The sequence below is a fragment of the Ammospiza nelsoni genome, chromosome 17 (assembly GCF_027579445.1).
Source record: "Ammospiza nelsoni isolate bAmmNel1 chromosome 17, bAmmNel1.pri, whole genome shotgun sequence".
NCBI classification, from domain to species: domain Eukaryota; kingdom Metazoa; phylum Chordata; class Aves; order Passeriformes; family Passerellidae; genus Ammospiza; species Ammospiza nelsoni.
In genome coordinates this window covers 13400244-13424272 of record NC_080649.1, presented here as the reverse complement: position 1 = coordinate 13424272, position 24029 = coordinate 13400244, and the positions used below count along the sequence as shown (strand labels likewise).

Sequence of the window (24029 nt, the reverse complement as noted above, 5' to 3'; positions counted from 1 at the left end):
AGAATAGAGCAAAAGAGAGTGATAGTCCCTAAAATATTCCCCAGCTTCCTGCAGCTCTGGGGGGGTTTCTGTACATTCAGCAGCTTCCAGCTGATCTCACTTCCCAGAATTAACCCACAGTCCTGTGAGCCAGAGTAAATACTGAACAGCCACAGCATCCTCTGATAAGGAGCTCCATATTTTAACTACTTTTTGTATTTCTTTCTATTTCTTCTGAACTTTGCTCCTTCTTGTAGCATGAGATGTCTCATGGGCCTTATGATGGAGAGACATTAAACAGCTTTTTCCTGTTTGCCTCTCCCTGTCTCAGTTTTAAACTCTGTTATCTGATCATCCTGATCCTTGGCCCTGTATCCCTCAGATCATTCATCAGGTATTACCAACCAGAGATTAAAAAAAAAAGTGTTGAAACAAAGTTTTTGTGGAATAAAATATCTTGGAGGGTTTAATATCCTATTGCCTCAATATTTGTGTCCATACTGGGAACATTATTTAACTCTGCTTCTGGCCAAGGGCAGTTGCAAGTGTTGCTGCTGGAGGGTGCAGCTTGTTTCTTTTCCATCTACAATTATTTTCCATCTAAGGAGGGGCAGGTGAAGGAGAAATTGTGTTCATAAAGCTTATAATGAAGGATGGAAATTGTACAGCTGAATGCAAATGCAGAAGAATAAAATTAAGATCCAGATCAGAACTGAAAATCTATTTTTCTTGTTGTCTTTAATTCTAGGCTCTTGTTGTGTAGTGCACTGCAGACAAAATTATGCTGTGGAGAGTGTAATTATGTAATTAAACCTTTTGCCTTAGTGCACTTGGACCAAACAATAAAAGGAACCAACTGGATCTTTGTCTGAATGTTAAACTCTGCAGGGGAAATGTCCCTGCAAGTGTTGCATGCTTTCATGTATCTCTGCTGTTTTTACAACCCCAGGAGCTTTCAGGTGGTCTCTGAACTCGCTGGTCCCATTCCTTTTTGCCATGATTCCCCTGGTGAGGATTTGGCCTGGGAGCTGGTGTGGGTAACCACAGCTTCAGCCCTTTTCCCTGATGGATTTTGAGGGAATCCAGCTTTACCTGCCCGTTGTTTGTGGTGGGATAAGCAGTGTTACTGGAGCTGCAGCATTTAATGAACATAACCAGAGGTGTTTGTGCTTTGGATGTTCCTTCAGGGTTGGGAGCCCCTGAGCAGATCAGAGCTGCTGGGGCCAGAGAGACACTGGATTCACCCTCTCAGTGCCTTTTAAAAAGAGGAAAACACACAGTGTCTGCTCCATTTGCAGCTTGAAAAATCAGCATTTTCCAGAGTTCCATGCAAGATTTGAGAACAAAACCTTTTGAGAAGTGTTGTCTGAAGGAGATGCTCCCCATGAGCCTGATCCTATGTGAGGAGGGAGGGGATGCTGTTTGCTCCCTCACCACTCTGTTGTGGTTTGCTGAGTAGTTACACCAGCAGCCAAAGCTACGCAGTGTTTTTGTTTAAAGCTGAAATGTCTCCTCTCTCCAAACCCTCTACACAGCCAGATGAGTTTGAAAAAGAGCATGTTAGTTTGTGACCTGCAGTTGAATGCTGGTTATAAATGGTTAAGTCACCACATAAAGACTTCTCCAGAAGTGTATTTGCTCCTGGCCTGTTCCTGACATGTTTTTTAATCTGTTTTGTGTAGAGGGAGAAATTCATGGCAGTTATTGACACAAAAGTCAAATTGCAAGTCTCAACACACTTTGAATTTAAAATTCAGGCTGGAGTTTTCAGAGTGCAAACTTTGAAATTTGATTTTAAGCCAAAAAGCTTTCTTTGGGAAGAAAGTTTAAAATTGAAGGGCATTGACAAATGCAGTTTTCAGATTGATAAGTTTATGTGTTCCTAACTCATGGAAAGGTGGGGTGGGCCTTGCTGCTTCCTCCCAGCACAGCTGTTCCAGGCCAGCATCCCCTGCCTGTGGAATGGGAATATTGGGAGGGTTTGCAGGGTTGGTGCTGCCTTAGCTCCTTATGGTACATTCCCCATTTGAAGTAAATACAGTTCCCTCCTGAGGTGGATTCCACCTCTTGTCTAGATTTGCAGACTTGTGTAAAAGCACCTGAGTGTTGATCCTGGCTCTAATCTCCAGCTTTTCTGGTTTTTTTTTTTTTTTTTTTTTTTTTTTTTTTCCAGTCAGAGAGGCTTACTGTTGCTTTCAGGCTGATCACCAGGGTCTGACTTTACTTGTCTTTATTATTCCTGGGATATCCATTGCTTCTACTCCAGTCCTGTTGTCTGGAGTCTGCTGAAGGGCTTAGCTCAGTCCCTGTGGTTTCCTAGAGTGAAGAAACCACATAACAGGCACATTTGTGATTTCATGTCACAAGCAGGAACAGGTTAGTAAGGAAACAGACAACCTAAGCAGAGCACAAGGAGGCTGTTATTGTGGAAATGTGCTGCTTGGAACAGCCCTTACCAGTACAGACATCCTCTTTGCTTGGAGGGAAGATGGAAATTGGAGGTGAAAACCGTGCCCAGTTCATCTTTGGCCTAGAGAATTTTCCTTTGCCCTGCAGTAGATCTTGAATAAACTACTTTAACTTGAGACACTGCTGCAATGTTAAGGGCAGAGGGAGCAGAAGGTCAGTGGTGAAGTCTTTCAAATCTCCCTAAAATGCTGTAGGGGATGGTGCTCTGTATGTCCAGCTGTGGGGTTCTTTGCAGGAGTCAGCTGGTCCTCAGCCAGCCTGGGGACAGACAGGGTGCATTCAGTCTTTTCCTGATCTGATTTCTGTGCAGGGGTGACCCTGGAGCACAGTTTTCATTTGTGACTGAGGGTAAATGCTGTATGGATTGATTGCCTTCCTGTTTTAGTCTCTGCACCACAGGGGTGGTTCGTTTGCACATCAACAACTGGTTGGAAGTGAGTTTCTGCCTTCCTCACAAAATCCACTATGTTGCCACCAACTTCATACCCCCAGAAGCAATCGAGAGAAGTCTGAAATCCATCAGGTAAGAGCAAGCTCTGCCCCTCAGAGGGTGGCCAGTCCTTGCTCCTGTTCCAAGGGTGGTGCTGCAGATGTCTGAGGTGGCTCAGGCAGGGGCATGGTGTGACTGGGCTGTGGAGGAGGGGGGCCCTGGGCTCAGACAGGACTCCCAGAATCTCACAGAATCACAGAATGATGAGGTTGGAAGAGACCTCTAAGATCATCGAGTCCAACCTATGCCCCAACACCTCACCTAGACTAGAGCACCAAGTGCCATGTCCAGGCTTTTATTAAACACATCCAGAGATGGTGATTCTACCACCTCCCTGGGAAGGGCATTCCAGTACTTTATTATTCTTTTGGTGAAAAATTTCTTCCTAAAATCCAACCTGTACCTTCTCTGCCATAACTTGAGACTGTGTCCTCGGGTTCTGTCAGAGACCAACCCCACCTGTGTGCAGCCTCCCTCCAGGAAGGTGCAGAGAGCAATGAGGTCACCCTGAGCCTCCTCTTCTCCAGGCTGAACAACCCCAGCTCCTTCAAACATTCCTCACAGGGTTTGTGTTCCCAGCCCCTCACCAGCCTTGTTGCCTCCTCTGGATGTGCTCAAGCATCTCAATGTCCTTCCCAAACTGAGGGGCCAGAACTGGACACAGCACTCAAGGTGTGCCCTCACCAGTGCTGAGTACAGGGGCAGAATGACCTCCCTGCTCCTGCTGGCCACACCATTCCTGATCCAGGCCAGGAGCCATTGGCCTTCTTGGCCACCAGGGCCCATTGCTGGCTCATATTCAACCAGCTGTCAACCAGCATCCACAGGTCCCTTTCTGCCTGAGCACTGTCCAGCCACACTGTCCCCAGCTTGTCCCTGGAGCTGCTGCTGTGGCTCTGTGCTGCTGCTGGATTCATGGTGGTTGGGAGCTGCAGCCTTGGTGCTCTCCCTAGGTGGTTGTACTGAGGGGATGCTGCAAGAGTGGCCTGCACTGTTTGCAGCCAGAAATTGTGTGTTCATTTTAATCTGTTGGCCCTGAAGTAATTCTGCTTTTGGAAAAAGAGAGCCCAGGTCCTGTGATACCTTATTTCCTGTGTTTGTTTACCTGCAAAAGTAATTAACTTCTGCTTTCTTCCTTCCTTCTGCTCCACTCTGTATTTCAGTATTGCAGATGAGCAGTTTTCAGACTTGTTCTCAATTGTGTGCCAATGCAGTGCAGTCTTTTTTCCTTTGTCACTGGGGTATCCAGTTACCATATAACCTCTGTCTCCTTTTCACAGGGAGCCTCTTATGCTGTAACATAAAAATAAGCTGATTTTGAACTCAGTTAGAGCAAAAGGATGATATTAGAAATTCTTTTTTTACCATTACATTGACCCCAGGTATCATGGTGTAGAAATAACAAAGCCTTCAGGAAAAGCTGCAGTTTACTGTGCAAATGTATTCTATTTTTCTGCAGGCCTTACCATGCCTTATTACTTTTAAATGATGAGAAGTCATTGCTTAATGAGCTCCCGTTGGACTGCTCTCCTGCCCTGGTGAGAGTAATTAAAACTACCTCTGCTGTGAAGAATTTGCAGCAACTGGCTCAGGATGCTGACTTGGCATTGCTGCAGGTATGGGGAGCTGTCAGCAGCTGCTGAGAGCTTTTTAAATCACAAGGCATTTTCTCCTGGGTGCCCCTGGGCTTGTGTGGGGCTGGAGCGTGGCAGCTCCTGGTGTGAGCAGAGAGCAGGGAGGAAGTACCAGCCCTGGAGCCTGGGGAGAGGCTGGGGAAACAGAGGGCAGGGGTGCAGGGACAGTGCTGGGCAGCCCTGTAGCCCTGCAGCCACAGCCTTGGATGAGAGTCCCCATCCCAGAGGTCTTTAGTGCCCATCCTGGGGGCTTCTGGTCCCCATCCCAGGGCTCTCTTGTCTCCATCCCAGGTGTCTCTGGTCCCCATCCTGGGGGTTTCTGGTCCCCATCCCAGGTGTACTCTGGTCCTCACCACTGCCCAGGACAAGTCCATTAAATCAGGCTGATGAAAAACTTCTCTTCAAATTGTGAGCACCTCATTGTGAGGGCAGCCTCCCACCACCTCTCTGGTCCAGCACCTGACCAGCATCAGAGTGAAACCTTTCCCCTTATGTAGAAGGAATTTCCCATTTTTCTCCTTGTGGATGTTGCCTCAGGAGCTGTCTCTGTGTCCCTCTGAGGAGAGTGGCTCTGTCTGCTCTGTGTCTGCTGTTTGGTAGTTAAACCAGAGCAGGTTGTACTCCTGGCTGACACCACAGGGGCCTGCTTGGTCCTGTCACAGTGATGTCTACATGCAAACGAAGCACCCAAAATGCAGGTGCAGGTTTACAGCTGCCATGGCCAAATACCCCTGGAGCTGCCAAGATCTTTTCTACCGAAGCTTGTGAATGCCTGTACAAACCTTCCCATCCATTTCCCTTAGTCCATTAGTGCACAGACTTGGCAGTCATGGGAAGAAGATTTAGTTTAGGCTTGGGCAAAGATCTTGAGCCATTCTCCCCAAGCCAGCAGCTCTTTCCAAATGCCCTTCCAGTAGTGAGAACCAGCTCTCAAATCTGAATTGCTGGAGGTGATGCGATGAGCCCTTGGAAAGGGAAGTGGAGGGGTGAGACTCTGGCTCTCACGTGAGTTGTGAGGCCACTGAGAGACCCCTGTGGATGACTGTGATGATCTGGGATGATCCCAGAGAGGGAAGGGCTGCTCCATGCTCCTGAGGATCAATCCAGACCCAGGGGCACAGCCTGTGCTCTGTGTGACAGGGGAAGCACAGCTCATCATCACATGTTCTCCTGCTCATAGGGCAGTGCCTCCTCCTGTTCCAAGGGAAAGGTCCTGCTTTGTAATAAACCTCCAGGGCTGCCTGCAGTGGTCTGTGGTGTTATTTGGCTATGGGATGAACTCTGGAAATTCCCTACTGCTTCTGTAGTTTTGTTCTCCACAAAAAAGCACAGTTAAATGCATCTAATGATACAGGCTGGATTTTATGTCTTGTAGACACTATTTATGTGGCTTTTCCAGAGCCATTAGCAACCACTGACTTGTTTAACACATTAAAATACTTTATGTAGCTCATTACTGAAATACCTCTGTGCAGTAAAAAGGCAGTGTTGGTTTCCTTTATGTTTCTATCATAGTAGAAGCTGATTCTTTTGTTTCATTTTTCATGTATAACACAATGCATTTTGTGCATAAAAAAAAATAGTTTTTGGGGGCATGAAAAGAAACTTAACTTGTATTGATACAGTTTGGAGGAATTCCTTTGAGGCAGGAAATACTAAGTTGCTTAGAAATGTGAAGCGAATCTCTGGAAATTCATAACCTTGTCAAATGCTTTTTGATCTGCCACATGTTATATTAAACCATGAATTTATTCTGAAGGCAGGGTGAAAGGGTGGAACATTTTTCTTTCATTTCAACTCAAATGAGATGTTTTTTGTTGTTGTTGTATGCAACACTTGCTGAGAGTTTGTGTATTGATTTTGCTTCTCTAATTTTTCCCTGTTTTCTCAATACAGGTTTTCCAGCTTGCAGCACATCTTGTTTACTGGGGCAAAGCAATTATTATTTATCCTCTTTGTGAAAACAATGTCTACATGCTTTCTCCAAATGCCAGTGTCTGCCTGTAAGTAGAAGGAAAATGTGTTGGTGGCAGCACAGGGCTGAGGAGTGCAGATGCACTTTCCTTCCCTGGCTGGATACAGACTGGGATCTTTCTTCATGGATTTGTTGAGACTGTGCAGAACACAAACCATTACATGAGCCTGGACTTGCACAGCCAGTGTGGGCAGGGAGGAGCAGCAGAGCAGATCAATATTCCTCTGTGGTGCTGAGGGCCCTGGAAGCAATATTTACCCTGTGGAGTGCTGTCAGTATTTTTAGTAGTCCTGCTCACTGAATGTCCAATATGGGAACATTTACAAACCAAAATACTTTATGATTAAATTAAAGGAATGGTTTATAGAGCTCTCTGACATGAATCAAAAGTAGCAGAAGTTGCCATTGTGTTGTTTCACGTGCTGCCATTCCATGCTGTGTGCCTTGTCACAGACACAAGGCACCTGGCCATTGGGAGAGAGGCAGAGCCACTGCAAGGAAGATGTGGAGGCAGGGGAGGGTATTTTTGCTCTGCTGAAGATTGGCAGCCCTTCCTCTGTTGGATTTTGAGATGCTTTTAGACTCTGTGTTGGAACTCAGTTATAGGAAAATAGTTTTAAATCAAAACTTTGGTGATGGAAGTATAAAAATAGGGCTGGAAGGGACCTTGAGGTCATTCAGCAACAACTGTGCCTGTGTCAAATATGACAGTGCTGTTCCTGAAGACTTTGGAGATGGAAATGCTAAGACAGACAGATTTCCTGATATTTAACTTGTCTGTCCTTCACTTCAGTCGTATTTCTTAACCTGTCAGCATGGGGAGGGGGCACAGCCACATCTGTACTGCAGCTGGCACATTCAGAGGTTGTGTGTGTATCCCTCCCACCCTGCCCAAGCTCTGTCCCTTTCACCAGAGGCTGCACAGGTCTGGAATTTTATCCCTTTCATTTTTCTCCTCTGGATTCCCTCCACACCTTGAATGAAAGGCTGGAGCTGGATGTAAGGCTGAGGTGAGAGTGCACGAGCTCCTGGCTGCCTTCTGCAGGACACAACATGCCATCAGCTGTGCTTGGGGTTTTCTAGATCACAGGGAATGTTACACTGGGGAATTGGCACTTCTGCAATGTTTAATGGGATCCCAGCTACCCTGAGCAGCACTGCAGAGCTGATCTGTGCCTTTGCCTCTCTGCTGCAGGTACTCTCCCCTGGCAGATGCCTTCTCCTGTCAGTTCCGGGGTCACAACCTGCCCTCCATGCTGGCCAAGTTCTCCCTGCCCGTGTCCCTGGCTGAGTTCAAGAACCCACTGGCACCACCCGTGCAGGAGGTGAGCTGGGCACTGCCCTGGGCTCCTTGGGCATTGCTGGGCACTGCCCTGGGCTCCTTGTTCTGCTGTTCATAGGGATGGTGCTGCTCCTGGAGCACTGCCCAGGGCTCCTTGGGCACTGCTGGGCACTGCCCAGGGCTCCTTGTTCTGCCCACAGGGATGCTGCTGCTCCTGGAGCACTGGCTCAGGAACCTGCTGTTGCACATTTACAAGTTGCCAGTTACTCTATTTCCAGCCTTGTGATTTATTGTTTCATGTCCTCGTGCCAAAAAGCTGTGGGGATGTTCAAGGTGACAGGATTCTGGAAAAGCACACTCCTAAAAGAAGTATTAGAATGTTTCTTTTCATGGTGTGATGTAGTAGGGAAAACTGAAACTCCATTTGGTCTGTCCCAAGCTGTTACCAATTGGTGGGGCTGAATCAAGTTTGTGGATTCCTCACAATCACATTTGATTTTATTCTGTTCCATCTGCTCCAAGCTCACAATCTGTTTTTAAAAGCAATCTGTCTTGGTTTTGCTGTAAAAGTGGAATTGTTAAAAGGCTTTTGGAGGAAGTAGGCTCAGCATGGGGTCAGCAGAAGTCCATGTGTCACTGCATTAGCTCCTGAGAGTAAAGAACTGTGTTAATAAAATATGGATTTGGGATTTGTGAGCTGTTTTGCTTGTGCATCGATCACGGCTTGTGGCATTTCTGGGAACTGGTGGAACACAGGAAGGAGCTCAATAAAGTCAGGTCTCCTGGCTGACTGTGCTGTGTTCCCAGATGGAGGAGCCTGGACTGAGGCTGTGGCAAAGGAAGCACAGGCAGAGTTCTTTGGCTGCCTTCTCCTGGTGTTTGTTTCTGGCTTTCAGACCTGGGTGCCTTGGTGGCTCCATGGCTTTAGCCCCTGCTCACATTTAGAGATTACCATCACCTGTGCACTCCAGCACAGCTGGGAGGGAAGAATTGGCTGTAATTGCAGGTTCACAGAGATGATGATCTGAGATAAAAATAAGTAATGATGTAGGTCTAATTCCAGTAGCATTTACTGGTCAGCTGCAACCTTGGGAGGCAGGGGAAGAGCAGGACTCCACTCTAGTTACAGACAAATAAGTATCCTGAAAATTGAAGCTGAAGTCATAGCATTAATTTTATTATAGCTGCAGTAGCTTCAGGAGACATTTTCAGTAATCCTTTTAAAATTAATTACTTGCCTTAATACTTCTCCTTCAATAGTTCTGGTTGTTCTCAGACGTCCTACTTTTGTTTAAAATACATAAATAAGTGTCTGTCACTTACTGCTGCAGTTATGCCTTGAAACAAGGGTGCAGTAAATGCTCACCAGAGCTGATGGAGTGCTCAAGTGTTTTTTAGAGTCTGTTCCTTCCCCCTGCTGCTCACCTGCCTGTGGTGGGGTCCTAAGAATCACCAGCACAGCTTGCTTTCATCCTCCTTTCAGCCTTATTGGAAGGATGGAGGGTGATGCTGTGAAAAGTTTTGGCTTTTTGATAAAGCAAAGTGTGACAGTTCTTAGGGGAGTTTAGATTAGAGTGAGCTTTTATGTATTTTTGTATCAGTACATTTTCTTCTACTCTGATTTACCTTTGTAGGACTTCTTGTGTTATTTTTTAATTTTTCAGTCTTTAAGAGACATGACTCCAATCCCTGCCCTGAAGTGGTCAGGCTCCAGTTGTAATTACAAAATATCTAATCAATACAGCAATTTATCTAATGAAATGTGGGTGGGTTTTTGTTCCACTGTGCTGTGATAAAAGATGTTGTACTCTGAACTGTAAATATTGTCATAATGTATTCACTTTGCCTTTGAAAAAAATAGCAAAGGTGGGACTTCTCTCTGTACTTTTGTTCTTTGTGTGCACAGGAGGGGATGTGAGGGTTTTTAGCTTTAAAGATTTCCAGTGGTTTTCTGTTATCTGGTGCTTTTCATCAGGCTGAGAGCAGTGTTTGTGCCCCTGAGGGTCACTGTGCTGAGGGGCAGTGCTGTGGCAGGGCTGAATCTTCTGCAGAAACTGCTGTGGCCTCATGGCATCCATGGCATCCATCCCATTTAATTCTTCTCTCAAGCATGGGATTGGCTCCCTGCTTTTGCCATGTGCTTCTGGATGGGTAAAGAATACAGGAGGCATTAATAAAGCCCTCCATAGGAAACAGGAGAGCTCTCAGAGTCCTTCCTGTTTTTATACAAAAATCTTGCTTGATTTGGAAGGGGACAAAGTTATTTTTGTTCAATGACCATTACATGAGTGGAATTCCTCACGCCCTTTGGGTAGATGAAAAAAAGTGACACTCATTTTTCTACTTGGTGTGCTGTGATAATTTTTGGCTGGTAGGAGATGGGAACAACCTGAGCAAGGACAGGGCTGCCCTAGGAGTGCATGGCTGTGTGCTGCTGCTGCTGTCTGCCTGTCAGGTAGGTGGGAGGTGCCAGGTGAGAGGTGAGTGCCAGGCCTCCCAGTGCTCTCAGTGTGCCCTGTGCCACAGACTGAAAGTCTAGATTGTGTCATCTTGATCTCTATTCTTGCCTCAGGTGAGGAGCAGTGTGTTGCAGTGGAACCCTGGTCAGTGTGTATCTGTTAGATGAGATTTTGGTATCTTTTTGGCTCCCTGCTGCTTCCCTTTCTCTGTGTTTCCCTGTGCCAGCAGCAGGGTGAGGATGAGCCCCTGCCCCCAGCTCAGCTGACCTCAAGAGATCTCAGTGCTGTTGAGCTGAGACCCTGCTTTTCCTCCCCCTCCCAGGTGTGTGCACATGTGAGCCTTCCTCCCTTCCCTCTTCCCTTTCCTAGAGCTCTGGCCTCTGTTCATTTAACCTGTTCCAGCTGCAGAAGGGTTCTGCCAGGTGAGCAGGTGGAATTCACTTGGGGAGGTGCAGTGAGCACAGAGTGAGGGAGGAGATTTCTGCAGAGCTTGTGCAGCTGGGGGTGGTGAGGGAAGCAGAAGCTGTTCTCCCCATTTCACAGGGAGTTGTCCCCATTGTGACTTGTCATGTCACCAGGACTTGCTGCAGTGCCTGGTTTGTCCTGGATGTCACCAGGGTGCAGCCACAGGGTGGGGAGATCTGTGAGCTCACACCAGAGGGAACTCACCTTCACTTTTGGTGTTTTTGCTGGAAGAGGAGCAGTTTGCATCTCCCCTACCCCGAGCCCAAAGAATCTGTCCTTGTTCTGCTGCCTCTGGCTGTTGCCTCATGTCCCTGTGCTCTCTTCCTGTGAGTGGCACAGCCGTGCTGTGAGTGCAGGGCACACTGGGCTGCAGCTCTGGGGCTGCTCACTGGGGTCTGCACCCCTTTCCAAACCTCCTGGGAGAGCACAGGAGCACCTGGTGACCCAAAGCCTTCAGGTCAGCACTGTTCCCTGGCAGGATCTGTCCCAGGCAGGGGGAGGCTTTACCTGCTGTTCAGGATAAGGATTTCTTTGTCCAGCATCAAATTTCTTTACCCAGCTACTGTGCATGAAGGTGCTTTGCAAACCAAGAGTTAGGGATGATGATTGTGGCTTCCCCTTCTCTGCACTGTAACCTCAGCCAATTTATCTGCCTCAGAAGCTGCAACACCTCTGTGCCCTGCCTTGAAGAAACAGGGACTAGCAGGAGGGATCTTCTCACCTGTAAGCAGTGTTCCCAGGTGAATTAGGCATCCCATTTCCTTCCTGCACCTCCTTTATCATCATGCACATTGTCATTATTGTTGTGGTTCTTTAATTCTCCCTTGAGGGGATGTGGATAACTGCAGAAAAGAAACCCCAACAGATGGGAAAGCAAAGACAGCTGCTGCTGAACAAAATCTCTTTAACTTTTCACTTTTGTTTCAGTCTGGGAGTCAGGCACAGGGAGATGAGGCCTCTGCCTTGTGCTTGCTGAAAACATGTCAAGCTTTGTGCAGGGCTGATGGAAAATGAGGCAGGGAAATGTGTCAGGGGATGGAGTGGGAGGGGAGCAGAGCTGCCTGCAGACCCTGAATGGGCAGCTGTGTCTTCAGGGAGCCATGCTGCACATGGGGCTGCTCTGCTGCAAGACATCAGGGAGCTTTTGTTGGCAGAAGTAGGGAAATGGGATTAAGATGCATTTATATTCAGTTGGACTGGGTATAAAGTCAGGGGTTTAGCACAGTAAGTTAAAAGAAAATGTCATACTAGGCCTGAATGGAGGGAATGGTTAAGCTGAGAATTCACAGCTGTTAACTAATGATTAAAATGGCAATATTAGACAGTAAATGTTTCATCCTACATCAGGAGGAGTTTGCAGAGTCTGTTTCCTGTAAATGAGGGAGAAGTTTTCATAGCTTATGTGTTTTCCATGAAGCAGCATGGTTTGAATGCTAAAGGAAAGTAATACATTTCAGCAAACATCCCTGCACCCCAGTGGCTTTGAAGGTGTCATCATGCTGAGCCAAGGCAGCCCTCAGCTCTCCAGTCAGACCTTGAAGAGGATTTGTATCAAATAACTGGATAATCCAGGCTGGAGAAAAGGGGCTTGTGTGCTTCAGTAGGCAAAGCAAGCTGTATTTGCACTGTCTCCTCACATGGTGAGAAACAAACTGGGATTGAGTTCTTCTAGGCTGCTGTTCTCCCTTCCCTTTCCTGAACCTGGTGCTGCTCCCAGTTATCCTTAACTTTTTAGGCCTGGGAAAGAAAACAGCCTTAAAAAAATCCTTGCAGGAAATGTAACACATTTCTCAAGAGTTTTACAAATGGTCCCAGAGAATAAGGAATGCTGGATCTTGGGACTGAGCTTTCCTCTGGCCATCCTGAAGTGCCCAGCTGGGCTGATGTGCAGTGCTGTGTTTTTGGAAGCCAGTGCAGCCTCTCTGCTTGTGCCAGTGGGCACAGAGCAGGGCATTGTACCAGTGCCTTGCATGACAACAGCCTGGCACTGCTCTGGGAATGGCCCTGGGCTGCTCTGTGCCAGCAGGAACAAGCCAGATGTGGCTGCTGCAGACAGGACCCCCTCTGAGCAGGCTGGAAAGAGGCAGCACGGGCAGACAGGAAGCATGAAAGGAACATGGATAAAATTTAGATTGAATTGGTAGTTAAATTAAGCAACAGAAAATGTTTCACTTTATATTTCCATCACAGTCCTGGTGTTTCAGCCAAAAAAGGCTGGCTCTGGATTCCAGAGCACGACTGGGATGAAGTACAGCCCTGCCTGGAAAGCTGCTCCCAGCCCCTGTGGCTTCAGCAAGGAGCCCAGCTCTAAGCAAGTGCCCTGAGAGCAGGCACAGGGAGAACCCTGCCCCTCTGGGAAGAGCAGCATTTCAGCCAGCACAGCACAGGGAAACCTCTGCTCCTGCAGCCCTGGGTGAGCTCCATGGCAGCTTGGGAGCAGGAGAATGGAGGGAAATGCAGGGCTGGTGTCCAGAAGCACGGGCAGCAGAATGTGTTAGCAAAGCCTCTGCTAGAGCTGATCTGGGAAACACTTCTGCCTTTGGTAAGAAATGGGTCTGACCCTGGAGGAAGTGGGAATGGTGTGAGGCACTTGCAGTGGTGGCACAGAGCTCATCACACGGGCAGGGGCCAGTGCAGGATGCTGCAGCACTTGGGCTTTTTCTAGGACTGGGTTTTCAGAGGTACCAAATTCCTGCTGAAGTTTGGCTTGTACAGAAAAATGTCAGGGATCATCAGTCTCTGGTCTAGGGATGATCAAGTTTACTTCAGGATGGAAGAAGAGTTTCCTCTGGTTCTCAGGGTGGCCCCAGATCTCCAGCTCTCCCAGCCAGAGATGCACAAAGGTGTTTGCAGGGGCTGTTTGTGGCTGTAAAGCTGTAACACCTCTGCTGCCTGGTTCTGGTTCCACTGGGCCATAGCTGCTGGCTCAGGGTGGCTTTCTAGGTATTTCCATGAGGGTGTGGAGGTGATGGTGCATGTGCAGGATTAGACTCTCCATGCACATGGAGCTGCAACAAAAGCAATTAGCTATTTTTGTGATTCATGGAACCACCAGAGTGCCCAGGGGAGGCTGGTCTGGGTCAGGCCCTACCCACTGCTCTGTAGGTCTGGTAGAGCCTGTCTTCCTGTCTCCTTGGATTTTTCCAGGCTTGTTTTGTGCTCTGAAACGTGCAGACCTCTTTCATTTGCTAATCAGACGTGCCAACAGGTTGGAAATTTAAGTAAAATAAATGAGCCATCTTTCCATCCAGACCTGCATCTGGAAGGAAGGATTTCAGCAACATAATTGCTGGAGTAGACCTCACTCTTCCAGGCTGGCTTCAGATGTTAGCAAAACATGATGTCTTTGGTGTCTTTTGCCAACCTTCCTCTTCTGTAGATTTTCTGTTAAACATGTAAAATGAATTATGTCTTTTCCAAAAAATACATGTTTGAAGGTGATTCCAGAGAAAAAGTTTTGAGATTAAAATCCACTGAGCCCCCAGAAGTGGTAATCTCTGAAAAGACAGGGTGTGGGTCTGTCTGCAAACAGAGAGGTTTCTTTTGTGATTTGATAGCAGAGGAGGAACTGAGAATTACCAGATTTATGGAGAAAGGAAAATTATGTGGGCTGATGAACTTGGGTTTGGGGCTTTTATTGGGATTTGGCGAGTTACCCTGATGATTAATGCAGCAGGGGGAGCTTCCTTCTGAGCCTGAGCTCGTGCTGCCTGTGTTTGTCTCACCAAAACAGTGCTGGTTGCTATGAAATCCCCAAGCAGCCTTGTCAGTGCTTATGTTCTGAGCCCTTTGCTATGAGAACTGCCTGCAGTGATATGAAAAGGCTTTTCATGCAGAAATCAAGACACAATGATGCATTTTGAAGGCTCCTCCCAGATTTCTGAAAGCAGACCCTACAAACCCTTGTCCCTTGCTCTGCCCATGGTGCAGATCTCCAGCAGGTGTTGGGCAATGTTTAATGCATCTCATTGCTTTGGAGTCTCTGCCTGCCTGGAAACCCAGGTGCCTTTCTTAGCTTGGCCCTACATAGCAGAGGATGGTGACTGCATGGAGAGGGGACTCCTGGCAGCTCAGGCTGCTGTCCCCTGCCAGGGCTTGTGCTGCTGCTGCTGTTTCTGTATTGCCCAGCCCTGTCAGGCTCTGATCTCCAGGGCTCTCCCATGGCTGATCAGCAGTTTCCCACTTGACAGCAAAGGGCTCCTGGCCACATCCCCTGGTTGCTTCAGCTCTGCCCATCACCCTGCCCTCTCTCTGGCTCTCTAGAGGAGCCTGCACTTCAATCTGACCGTGTGGGATTAACCCTTTGGTGATTTATTTTAGTGGCCCTTGTGTAGAACCAGATCTGGAGCTGAGGCAGGGGCAGGGCAGGTTCCTTCAGGCTGTGCTGGTCAGTGCTGCATAAAGTGGATCATGAAAGGCTCCACTGCAGCCTCAGCACTCACAGAGGCTCTGGGTGTGAAGAAGTTTTGTGTCTGGTCACCTTTTTGTGACTGGAAAAGAGATAAAATAAACTCAGTGTGGGGCTAGCAGCATTTTCCACGTGCCTCCTTACTCACCAAGTGCACCCTCTGTGTGTTGTTTTCCTCCTGTATCTCATTTCCCAGGTGTTTAACCCCTCGTTTGTCCCCCTGCAGACCCAGCTGATCCAGATGGTGATCTGGATGCTGCAGCACCGGCTGCTGATCCAGCTGCACACCTACGTGTGCCTGATGGTGCCCCCGCAGGAGGAGGAGCTCCGAGCCCAGGACGAGGACATGCCCTTCACTGCCAGGGTGGGGGGACGGAGTCTGAGCACCCCCAACGCTCTCAGCTTTGGCTCCCCAAGTATGGGCACACTTTTCTTTGCTTTTCAGACTCCATCTCACTTCTACAGCTTCCCTTAGTGCTGCTGAGGGCCATCAAGCCTTGGTAGTGAGAATCTCCACTTCCTAATTAGGTCCAGCCTTTCCTAAATTTAGAGCTGGGCACTGGTGAAAGTCCTAGGGGCTGTTGGGCTTCTTTTGAGAAAGAAGTAATGTGGATGCCATGAGACAGAGAAACAGCAAGCGTTTCTCACGGCGGCTTGTGAGAAACGCCATTTCTCTCTCTCTGTCTCATGGCATCCACAAAGCAATGCTTTGTAATTTGCCAAATTCTCATCTGGTCCTGTAAAATATTTTTATGAGAGGTACTTCTCTGTTTTTAAAAGTAGCTTTGTCCTCTCTTGCTGCACTCAGAATTACCCCTGGTGTTCCTCTGGCAGATTTGGATTTTCAGGACAGAGAATTTGTTCAAGCAGCATTGGTTTCTGTGGGCTGTAGAGCCATCAGAGCCACCTGAAGAGACACAGAGCTGGCTTTGTTCTCACACATGATTGATTTCTGTTTGTGTCCCCTGATTTCTTTAATCTCCCCAGTGCCATTCTTCAGGGTGATTCCAGGAAAGCATTCTTTCAAGAGGATGAGTCAGATATAATGCTGAAATCACCAAACTTTCCTGCTTGGGCTGTTCTGAGCAGCCTTCTCAGAACACCACTGGGCTTGGATATGGTGAGAGATGCTCTGTACAACTTTGAGCTTTACAGGAGTCATGAATTAGGGCAGAAATCTTGGAAAGTGAGTCAGATGAGTCTGTGATCTGCTTTTTCTGGCTCCCTCACAAGAGGATATTGCTTCTTGGCCTCTCTGCCTGCTCCCACCTTCTGTGCTGTTAGGCTTTTCATGTTACCACTTCATGGTATTCCAGCACAGCTGTCTGGGAATTCTCTTTTCAAATGTTTTTTTATGGACTGTTTATGGTCTCCAGAAATACAGTTTTCCACACAAATTGATGACTCTGTTGAAACATTTGAATTTCCCATTGAGAAAATCGCTGTGTTGTCATATGACTAATTGCAGATTCATGGAGCACTTGGAGAGCCACTTTCTCTGCTCTCCAGAGAAGAGAGATTAGTTGGAAAGGCTGCACAAAACAGCCTGAATTGATAAACTTTGCATCCTTATGCTGAGGAATACAAAAATTTCATGTGTATGTGTGTCTCTCTGATAGCCAGCAGTGATGACATGACTCTGACAAGCCCTAGCATGGATAACTCCAGTGCTGAGCTGATCCCTGGTGGGGACTCACCCCTCAATAAGAGGATGACAGAGAATCTCCTGGCAAGCCTGTTGGAGCACGAGAGGGAAGCCATCCTGAACGTCCCAGCTGCCCAGAATCCAGAGGATCTCCGCATGTTTGCAAGGTGAGCAGGCCAGGATGCAACCATTGCTGCTTATCCTCCTGCTTTATGGAAGGATTGGTGTGGAGTCTGAGCAAATCCTGTTAGCCTGTTAGGGCATTTGGAGGAGAAATTCTTTTGGGTTTGCTCCTGTATTTCATCTGTAATACAAAGTAATATTGGTGGCACAAGAACACTTGGTAACAGAGAGTCCTGGGTGTGTGAGGGAGCATCAGAGAGTAGGGGTGGATTTCACTATCCTGCCAGTTTTCCTTGTCCACACATGGCAGGCACAAAACTGCACAGCCTAAAAACCCATCTCAGCAGGCAAGGCAGAGACCCAGGGATATGATGCTGCCATTTTGTGTCCATTGGTATTTCCAAGCCAGCTCTCCTTAATTTTATGGTTTGTAAACTCCATGGAAACATGAGACACAGAGCCAGCCTGAATACTTTTACAGAGTGTCCCAAGGTGTGTTTAGCAGTGATGAGAGCTCACTGCTTAGCTTAGCTAAGCTGAAGGCATTAGGATGTGTCATCAGTAGCACACATTTTGTTGTTAGACATTTGCACTCAACAGAACCAGGCACTGTGTGGTTCTGCACGTGGTAAAAGCAGAATGACTTCCTAAGCAGCCATCTGGGAAGCAGGGATGGGGGGAAATACTTTTTCTTCCAAAGGATTTCAAAACTCAGTGGCATCACTGGAATGCAACTTCCATTGATTTTCATACTTGTGGAGCAGAAAGCCACCTGAGGCAAGGACTGCAGCTGTCTTCCATATTTTGGATTCAGTTGGTGATACCCTGAAAACCTGGTTCTTGCCCTAGGATGGATACAGGGAGGTAGCCCAGGGAAACTGTAATAGCAGGAAGATGTTTTCCTTGTCTGTGGCAGAGTACAGCTGAGGGACTTTGACAGAGCTCTCAAAACTTGTGGGTAGTTACTGCTCTCTGAATTATTCCTCTCCATCTTCTGCAACTCTTAAGAGAATATGCTCTGACTGGGAGGCAACATTGGCCTCTTGAGAACTCTGAAGTGATTTTCTCTTTATTACCAGCTAAGTCATTACAAAACTGAGGAAGGAAAGTAACAACAAAATCATATTTAATATCTTAAGACAGAATTTGTGAGGGACTCCTTGGACCAGTTCAGTGGTGATGCAGATTCTTAAGTTATCCTAGTGAGAGGAAAGGATGTGGTGATTGCTCCCCTCTGATACCCTCAGCTGGGTAAAAGAGCCATTTGGAAGCTTGGGAATTGCAGATGCAATTTTGCATGTGCATTTTCTTTGTGAAACCAGCTGAGTGATGTTTGTTGTGCTTTTACTCCTGCCCCAGGTTCTGCAGATCCCCAGGCCTTACTAGGTCAGAATTTCCAGTCTACTACAGATTGAATTGACAAGTGCAGAGTGCTCTGAGGCAACAGTGAGGGACAAACAGATTAACCAATAAATAAACAATAAACAGATGGGTCCTGTGGGCAGATGCTGCAGTGCACATGTAGGGATGTTCATGCCAGAGCCCCTTGGTTACTGCTGGTTTTATACACCACAACTTGTAGGTGTATTTTCTCTGGTTTTGTGTCATAACCATCAGAGATGAGTGAGTAAATCTGTTGCTCTCAATGAAAGAGAAAAAGCCATGGTGAAGCTGCCTGAAGGAGGTGATCTCCCTCATTACCCTCATGCAGGTACTGCTCCAGCCCTGCCAGCAGCTCTGCTCTCACAGCTGCCTCCAGAGCAAAGTGCTGGAAATGCACAACTGGTGCCCCAAATATCCTGTGGGATTTGCCCTTCCCAGGGTGCTGTGTGTGCACACACAGGGATGGGCCATTTCCAGCACAGCAGTAAAGCTCAGCCTGGCACATTCTCCTGTGCTGGTGCCTCTGAGTGCCTGTCCCTTGTCACACAGACAGCCCAGAGTGCTGGTGCTTGGCCAGGGCTGTGCACAGCCTGTGTTTGAAAACAGAAACCTTAAGGGGAAGTAAGGAATTACTAAAGCTTGGCTCCAGCATTGGCTGTATTAACCCTCCTGACATCGAATGGGAATTTAAATCCAAGTTCTTTTTGAGCTAGATCCCCAGTAATGTACACCAAGCCTTCCTCACTGCACATTAAGCAGTGCTTTTGAAGGCTGAGGGAGCTGGAGGCTTCACTCATGGCTTCTCTCCCAAGCCATGGGTGTGGAGCTGCTTTTAGGGTTTATTTGTCTTGCTCTGAGACTGGGAGGTGAGATCCTTCCCTCCCCTGACGAATGCTCATGGGCAGCACTGAGCTCTGGACACTTCTGCTCTGGTTTCAAGCAGTGCTGTGGCAGGGACATCTCCTTGGCCAAAAATAAGCTAATTCTATTTGAATTGCTAGTCTGAGAGAATTCTTTTAGTGTGTAGGAACACTCCAGTGCTGTTGGAGGGGCAGCTCTTGCAACTTGAGGAGGGGAAAACAGTGATGAGCAGTGGAAAGCAATAATCTTCCATCACTGCATCTGGATGTGCACATCTGTCACAGACACAGCTGTGCAGCTTCAGAGGGACTCAAACACAATGCCAGTGCCCCAAGAAGTGCCATCTCATGCTGATTGTGTCCCATAAATGTTCCTTGCCCCAAAAGGTGAGGGCAGTGCCCACCATCTCTGGAGCTGTGAGCCCCAAGGACAGTCTTGTAGATTCTAGTTGGACTTTTGGTGAAACCTCCTCCCTAGGAGTGTGGTGCAGCCCAGGACAGATTGCCCAGGCATCTGGAGGGATCTCCATCTTGGAAGGGTTTGAAAAAGCTCCACAGCATTAGCAATCCTGGCGCAGGATGTTGGGCTAGACTTTGGGGGTGTTTTCCAGCTGGCATTTTTGTGATATTCTTTAATATCCTCTCTAGCTTTTATTGGAGTGGAAAGTATTTAGTCTTGACCAGTTACAAATCCAGACTCTTTCTGAATATAAGATGGATTTATTTATTGGCAAACTGCTCAGTCTGTGCTGCTGTGGAAAGCCAGGTCCTACCATTTGCATGGGAGAGAGCTGAGCCAGGGTGTGAGCACATGGGCACAGGAGCCTGGCATAGGGGATCCCCAAAATCACTGTGAACTGTGAGGTGAGCTGTGAAATACAAATGTTTCTGTTCACACCAGTTCTGGCTTTGACACACCCAGCACTGACACTGTCCCTGTGAGTGAGCATTTCTCAGTGCACACAGTTGCCACTGGCCCAGGGGGATGGCCAGTGAGCCTCGTGTCAGCACCCAGTGGGAGACAGTGCAAAAGGCAGAGGCACAGCCCAGACACAGCAAAGACTGGAGCTTGTCTCTGCTGCTGCTGCAGGTACAGAGAGACAGCAGTGACCTTCTCCACACTGGTGCCAGCTTGAGAGCTGGCAGAGGAACAGCAGGAGGAGCTGGCAGGGAGCTGGGGCTGCCCAGCCTCAAGGATGTCAGTGAGGATCCTGCTCTGAGCTCACAGACAGCTCGTGGGGAGAGCAGGGATGTGGCAAGCTGGGAAGCAGAGAAACACCAGTAGCACTGGGCTAGAGGTGAAAGCTCTGCAGTGGGACATGTGATGGAGGGACACTTGTTGCACAGTGCCTCCTTTGCAGCCACCTGTGAGGGTGGTGGGTGACAGGAGTGCCCAGCCTGAGCAGCAGGAGGAGCCAGGCAGGTGTTGGTCCTGCAGGGAAAGCAGGAGCTTTTCTCCATCCTCCAAAACAGGCCAGAGTGCTCCAGTGGATATTGGGAATATTTTGAGAGGTGTTCTTGCATGGGGGCTGTATGAATGGATTGGAAAACAGATCATGTCATCTCCACTCATTTTATAGTCAGTTGGCATGAAGCTGCATCTGGGTAATGGAACATGAGCAGAGGCTGCTGGAGCACAGAGTGATGTGGAACACTTGTGCAGGCACAGCTGGCTGTGGAGCTGGGAAGGGACTCTGGGCCCTCCCAGAGTGGGGAGTATTTGAGTCACAGCACGGCCGTGACACTTGGGAGGGTGTTGAGACAAGAGGCTGAGCAGCAAACTCAGGCTTCATGTGGGGCTGCCTTGGTGTTATGGCTCAGAGGGAAGGAACTCTGGGGAGGGGTCCTCAGCCACTGGGGAGTTCTGCTGTTTGTCATGGACCTGCTGTGACTGACTGTGCAGGGCCATGGTTTTCTGATGGCTGTAGCAAAGGGGTATCTCTGCTTTGTTTAACAAAGAGAATAGGGAATTTAATATTTTGAGCTAGGGCTTCAGGGGATTTGTAACTCCCACAGCTTCTCTGCGCTGCCTAGCACCAAAATTTCCATCTCCCTGTTGTGACTGCTCCACCCAACCCAAGCTGCCCAAACCCTGAGTGCAGGACCTGTAGTTACAAAGCCCCTTGGGCTGCTGTGAGAGAAAACAGCTCTTAAATCTAAAAGGCAGTACAGGTACCCAGGCCCCTGATGCTGTGACAAAGGGCAGTTGTAGGCTTAGCCAAGAGAGCACAGAATAAATCTGCCGTGTCCTGACTTCTCAAGGCTCATTGGCACTTGTGTTTGTTCACTTTCTGGAATTATAACTAAGTTGAAAATTGACAGTCTTGGGAAATGCCCCAGACTGGGAAAGCTCTTGATCCAAGGAGAACCTTGGCAAAGCCCCACAGTGGGCAAGTCCCATCCTTTTCCAGGGGATTTCTGTGCTAGGCATGATTTAATTCCCTTTTCATGCAGATGAGGGACATAACCCAAACAACCTTGTGATTTGCATGCTATGGGGGAGGAGACCTTGGGGGTGCGGTATGAGTTTGAGCTGCTCCCTTGCTCTGCCCCCTGCAGGCTGCTGCACTACTTCCGCGGGCGGCACCACTTGGAGGAGATCATGTACAACGAGAACATGCGGCGCTCGCAGCTGCTGATGCTGTTCGACAAGTTCCGCAGCGTGCTGGTGGTCACCAGCCACGAGGACCCCGTCATCTCCGTCTTCCAGTCGCTCCTCAAGTGACTCTGCTGGCACAGAGGGAGGAGCCTGCCATGCTCTCCATGCTGAGAGCTTAAAGGATGCCTGAAATCTGCAGGAGGTGGTTTCAGTTCTGTCTAGCCATGTGACACACAGCAGGTTTGTCCCTGTCTGTGCCTCGATGTCCCAGCTGCTCCCCCGGGGCTGCTGCAGGACAGCACGTGCTTGCTCAGCCTGGATCCCTGCCCTGCCACACCCACAGCCCTTCCCAGGCATCCTCAGACTGGGACAGGAGGGTTCTGCTGCTGGCAGAACTTTGGGGGGACACTGGGAGTGCTTCCTGTGCCCTCCAGCATGGGACACTTGGCCATGAGAGCCTGTCCCCATGGCACAGCATGCATGGCCTTGCTCCAGGGCACAGGGCAGCTGGCCTGGCTCCTAAGGAATGACCCTGGGCACACAGGAGTTGTTTGATCTCACAGCAGCAAGGACAGGTGGGAAGGCAAAGTATCACAAGTAAACATGAAATCATGAATGAATGACTCAGTCACTGTGTCACAGCTCATTCTTTCCTCACCCCAATGTCCTTATTCCCAAGTATCTCTTGGAGCAGGGCTGTCACCAATGTCCTTATTCCCAAGTATCTCTTGGAGGAGGGCTGTCACCAAGCAGCCTCAGTGTTCCTGGGTTTCCATGTTTCCCAGTTTGTGCCTGGGGCTGGGAGCTTGCTTGTTGAGCAGGACTGAAAGGTGCTGGCCAAGCTGACAGTTCAGGGACGTGTTCCACCCAGAGGCTGCTGCTGAGGGCACTCAGGCTTGTCCCCCAGGGCTTGTTTTGTCCCTCCAGTCCCTGTCCCACAAGGATGGCTGTGGCTGCAGACAGGGATCCTGGCCTGGGTTAAAGCTACCCAGCAGGACAGTGAGATACAGAGCTGCGTTTCCTGCTCTGCTTTGGGACTGCTCCTCCAGCCATGCCAGGGCCAGAACAAGAGGCAAGAGCCCTGGGACATGCCAGGGCCTGGGGACAGCAGGAGCTTGTGCCAGCTCACCCCTGCCTGTGTGAGGCTGGAGCTTTGCCCAGAGCTGCAGGATCTCAGGAGCAGCTTCACCTGCCCACACCAACTGGATGAAACTGGGAGCTTCAGCTGACTTACCTTCCAACAAAACTGGGAGCTTCAGCTGACTTACCTTCCAACAAAACTGGGAGCTTCAGCTGACTTACCTTCCAACAAAACTGGGAGCTTCAGCTGACTTACCTTCCAACAAAACTGGGAGCTTTAGCTGACTTACCTTCCAGCAGCCACTGGGGGAGCTTCTTTAGGGTCCCTTCAGTGAGTCTGGCCCTGCAGCTGCAACAGGGATGGTAGGGAAGAGCAAAAAACCCAATCTGATTTAAAAATCAGGTCAACACCACTGTCGGCCCTGTCTAAACCAGCCCCAGCACCTGAGCATCAAGGTGAGCTACTGCAGGCAGAAAAAAGGCTGCCCAGAAGGGGCTGAACCCAATTCTTTCATGGGATGGGGACAAGAGTATTTAAAAATAAACTTGAACTTTTTTTATTGTATGTGAACCTTAAGGTGGGGGTGGAGGTGGGGGGTGTGTCCCTGTCATTCACCCAGTGTGGCTGCAGTGCTGTGGGTCCTGCCCTGAGTCCTGGAGGTTTTTCCTCTCTGTACCTCAAGCCAGGCTGCTGCACCAGTGCTTCCTCTGTGTGGGGGTTCACACAGTGATAGGTTCTGAACTGGTTTCAAAAGCAGCTGGAAAATGAACAAAAACCCATTCTTGTTCTCCAAGCTGGACATTAGAGAGAGGTAGAGGCTGGAAGGGGTCTCTGCTCAGAGGAAAGGTGTTAGCTCAGGGCACTCAGGAGCCTGTTTGTGGAGGTGTGAATGGCCCACAGCTTCTCTGGGCCCCTGTTCCAGTGTCTGACCACCCTCATGGGGAACATTTTTTCCACAGAGCTAATGAGAACTTCCTGTTTTCCAGCTGGTGGCCTGTTGCCTCTCATCCTGTCTGAGAGCAGCCTGGCTGTCTTCTCCATCCCCTCCCCTGGGGTAGCTGCAGACAGCAGTAAGTTCCTCCTTTACATCCTTCTCTCCCAGCTCCCATCCTTTCAGTCTGCTCTGCTGCCACCCAATTTTTAAACTATTTCCCTGCAGCAGCCAAGCCCTGGCCTC

General features: G+C 48.7%; 1 protein-coding gene across 6 annotated transcripts in view; it reads left to right on the top strand.

Annotated features, from left to right (window-relative positions):
- NPRL3 (NPR3 like, GATOR1 complex subunit) overlaps positions 1 to 22399 on the top strand; it is a 42415-nt gene extending 20016 nt beyond the window's left edge. For all 6 annotated transcript variants that reach the window (XM_059484091.1, XM_059484089.1, XM_059484090.1 and 3 more), the window contains 7 exons: positions 2834 to 2971; positions 4398 to 4554; positions 6469 to 6575; positions 7743 to 7872; positions 15388 to 15577; positions 16781 to 16973; positions 21732 to 22399. In XM_059484091.1, coding sequence (XP_059340074.1) covers positions 2834 to 2971; positions 4398 to 4554; positions 6469 to 6575; positions 7743 to 7872; positions 15388 to 15577; positions 16781 to 16973; positions 21732 to 21897 — 1081 coding nt within the window. In that variant the 3' untranslated portion in view covers positions 21898 to 22399. The remainder of the gene's footprint in view (positions 1 to 2833; positions 2972 to 4397; positions 4555 to 6468; positions 6576 to 7742; positions 7873 to 15387; positions 15578 to 16780; positions 16974 to 21731) is intronic.
- Positions 22400 to 24029: the final 1630 nt, after the last annotated feature.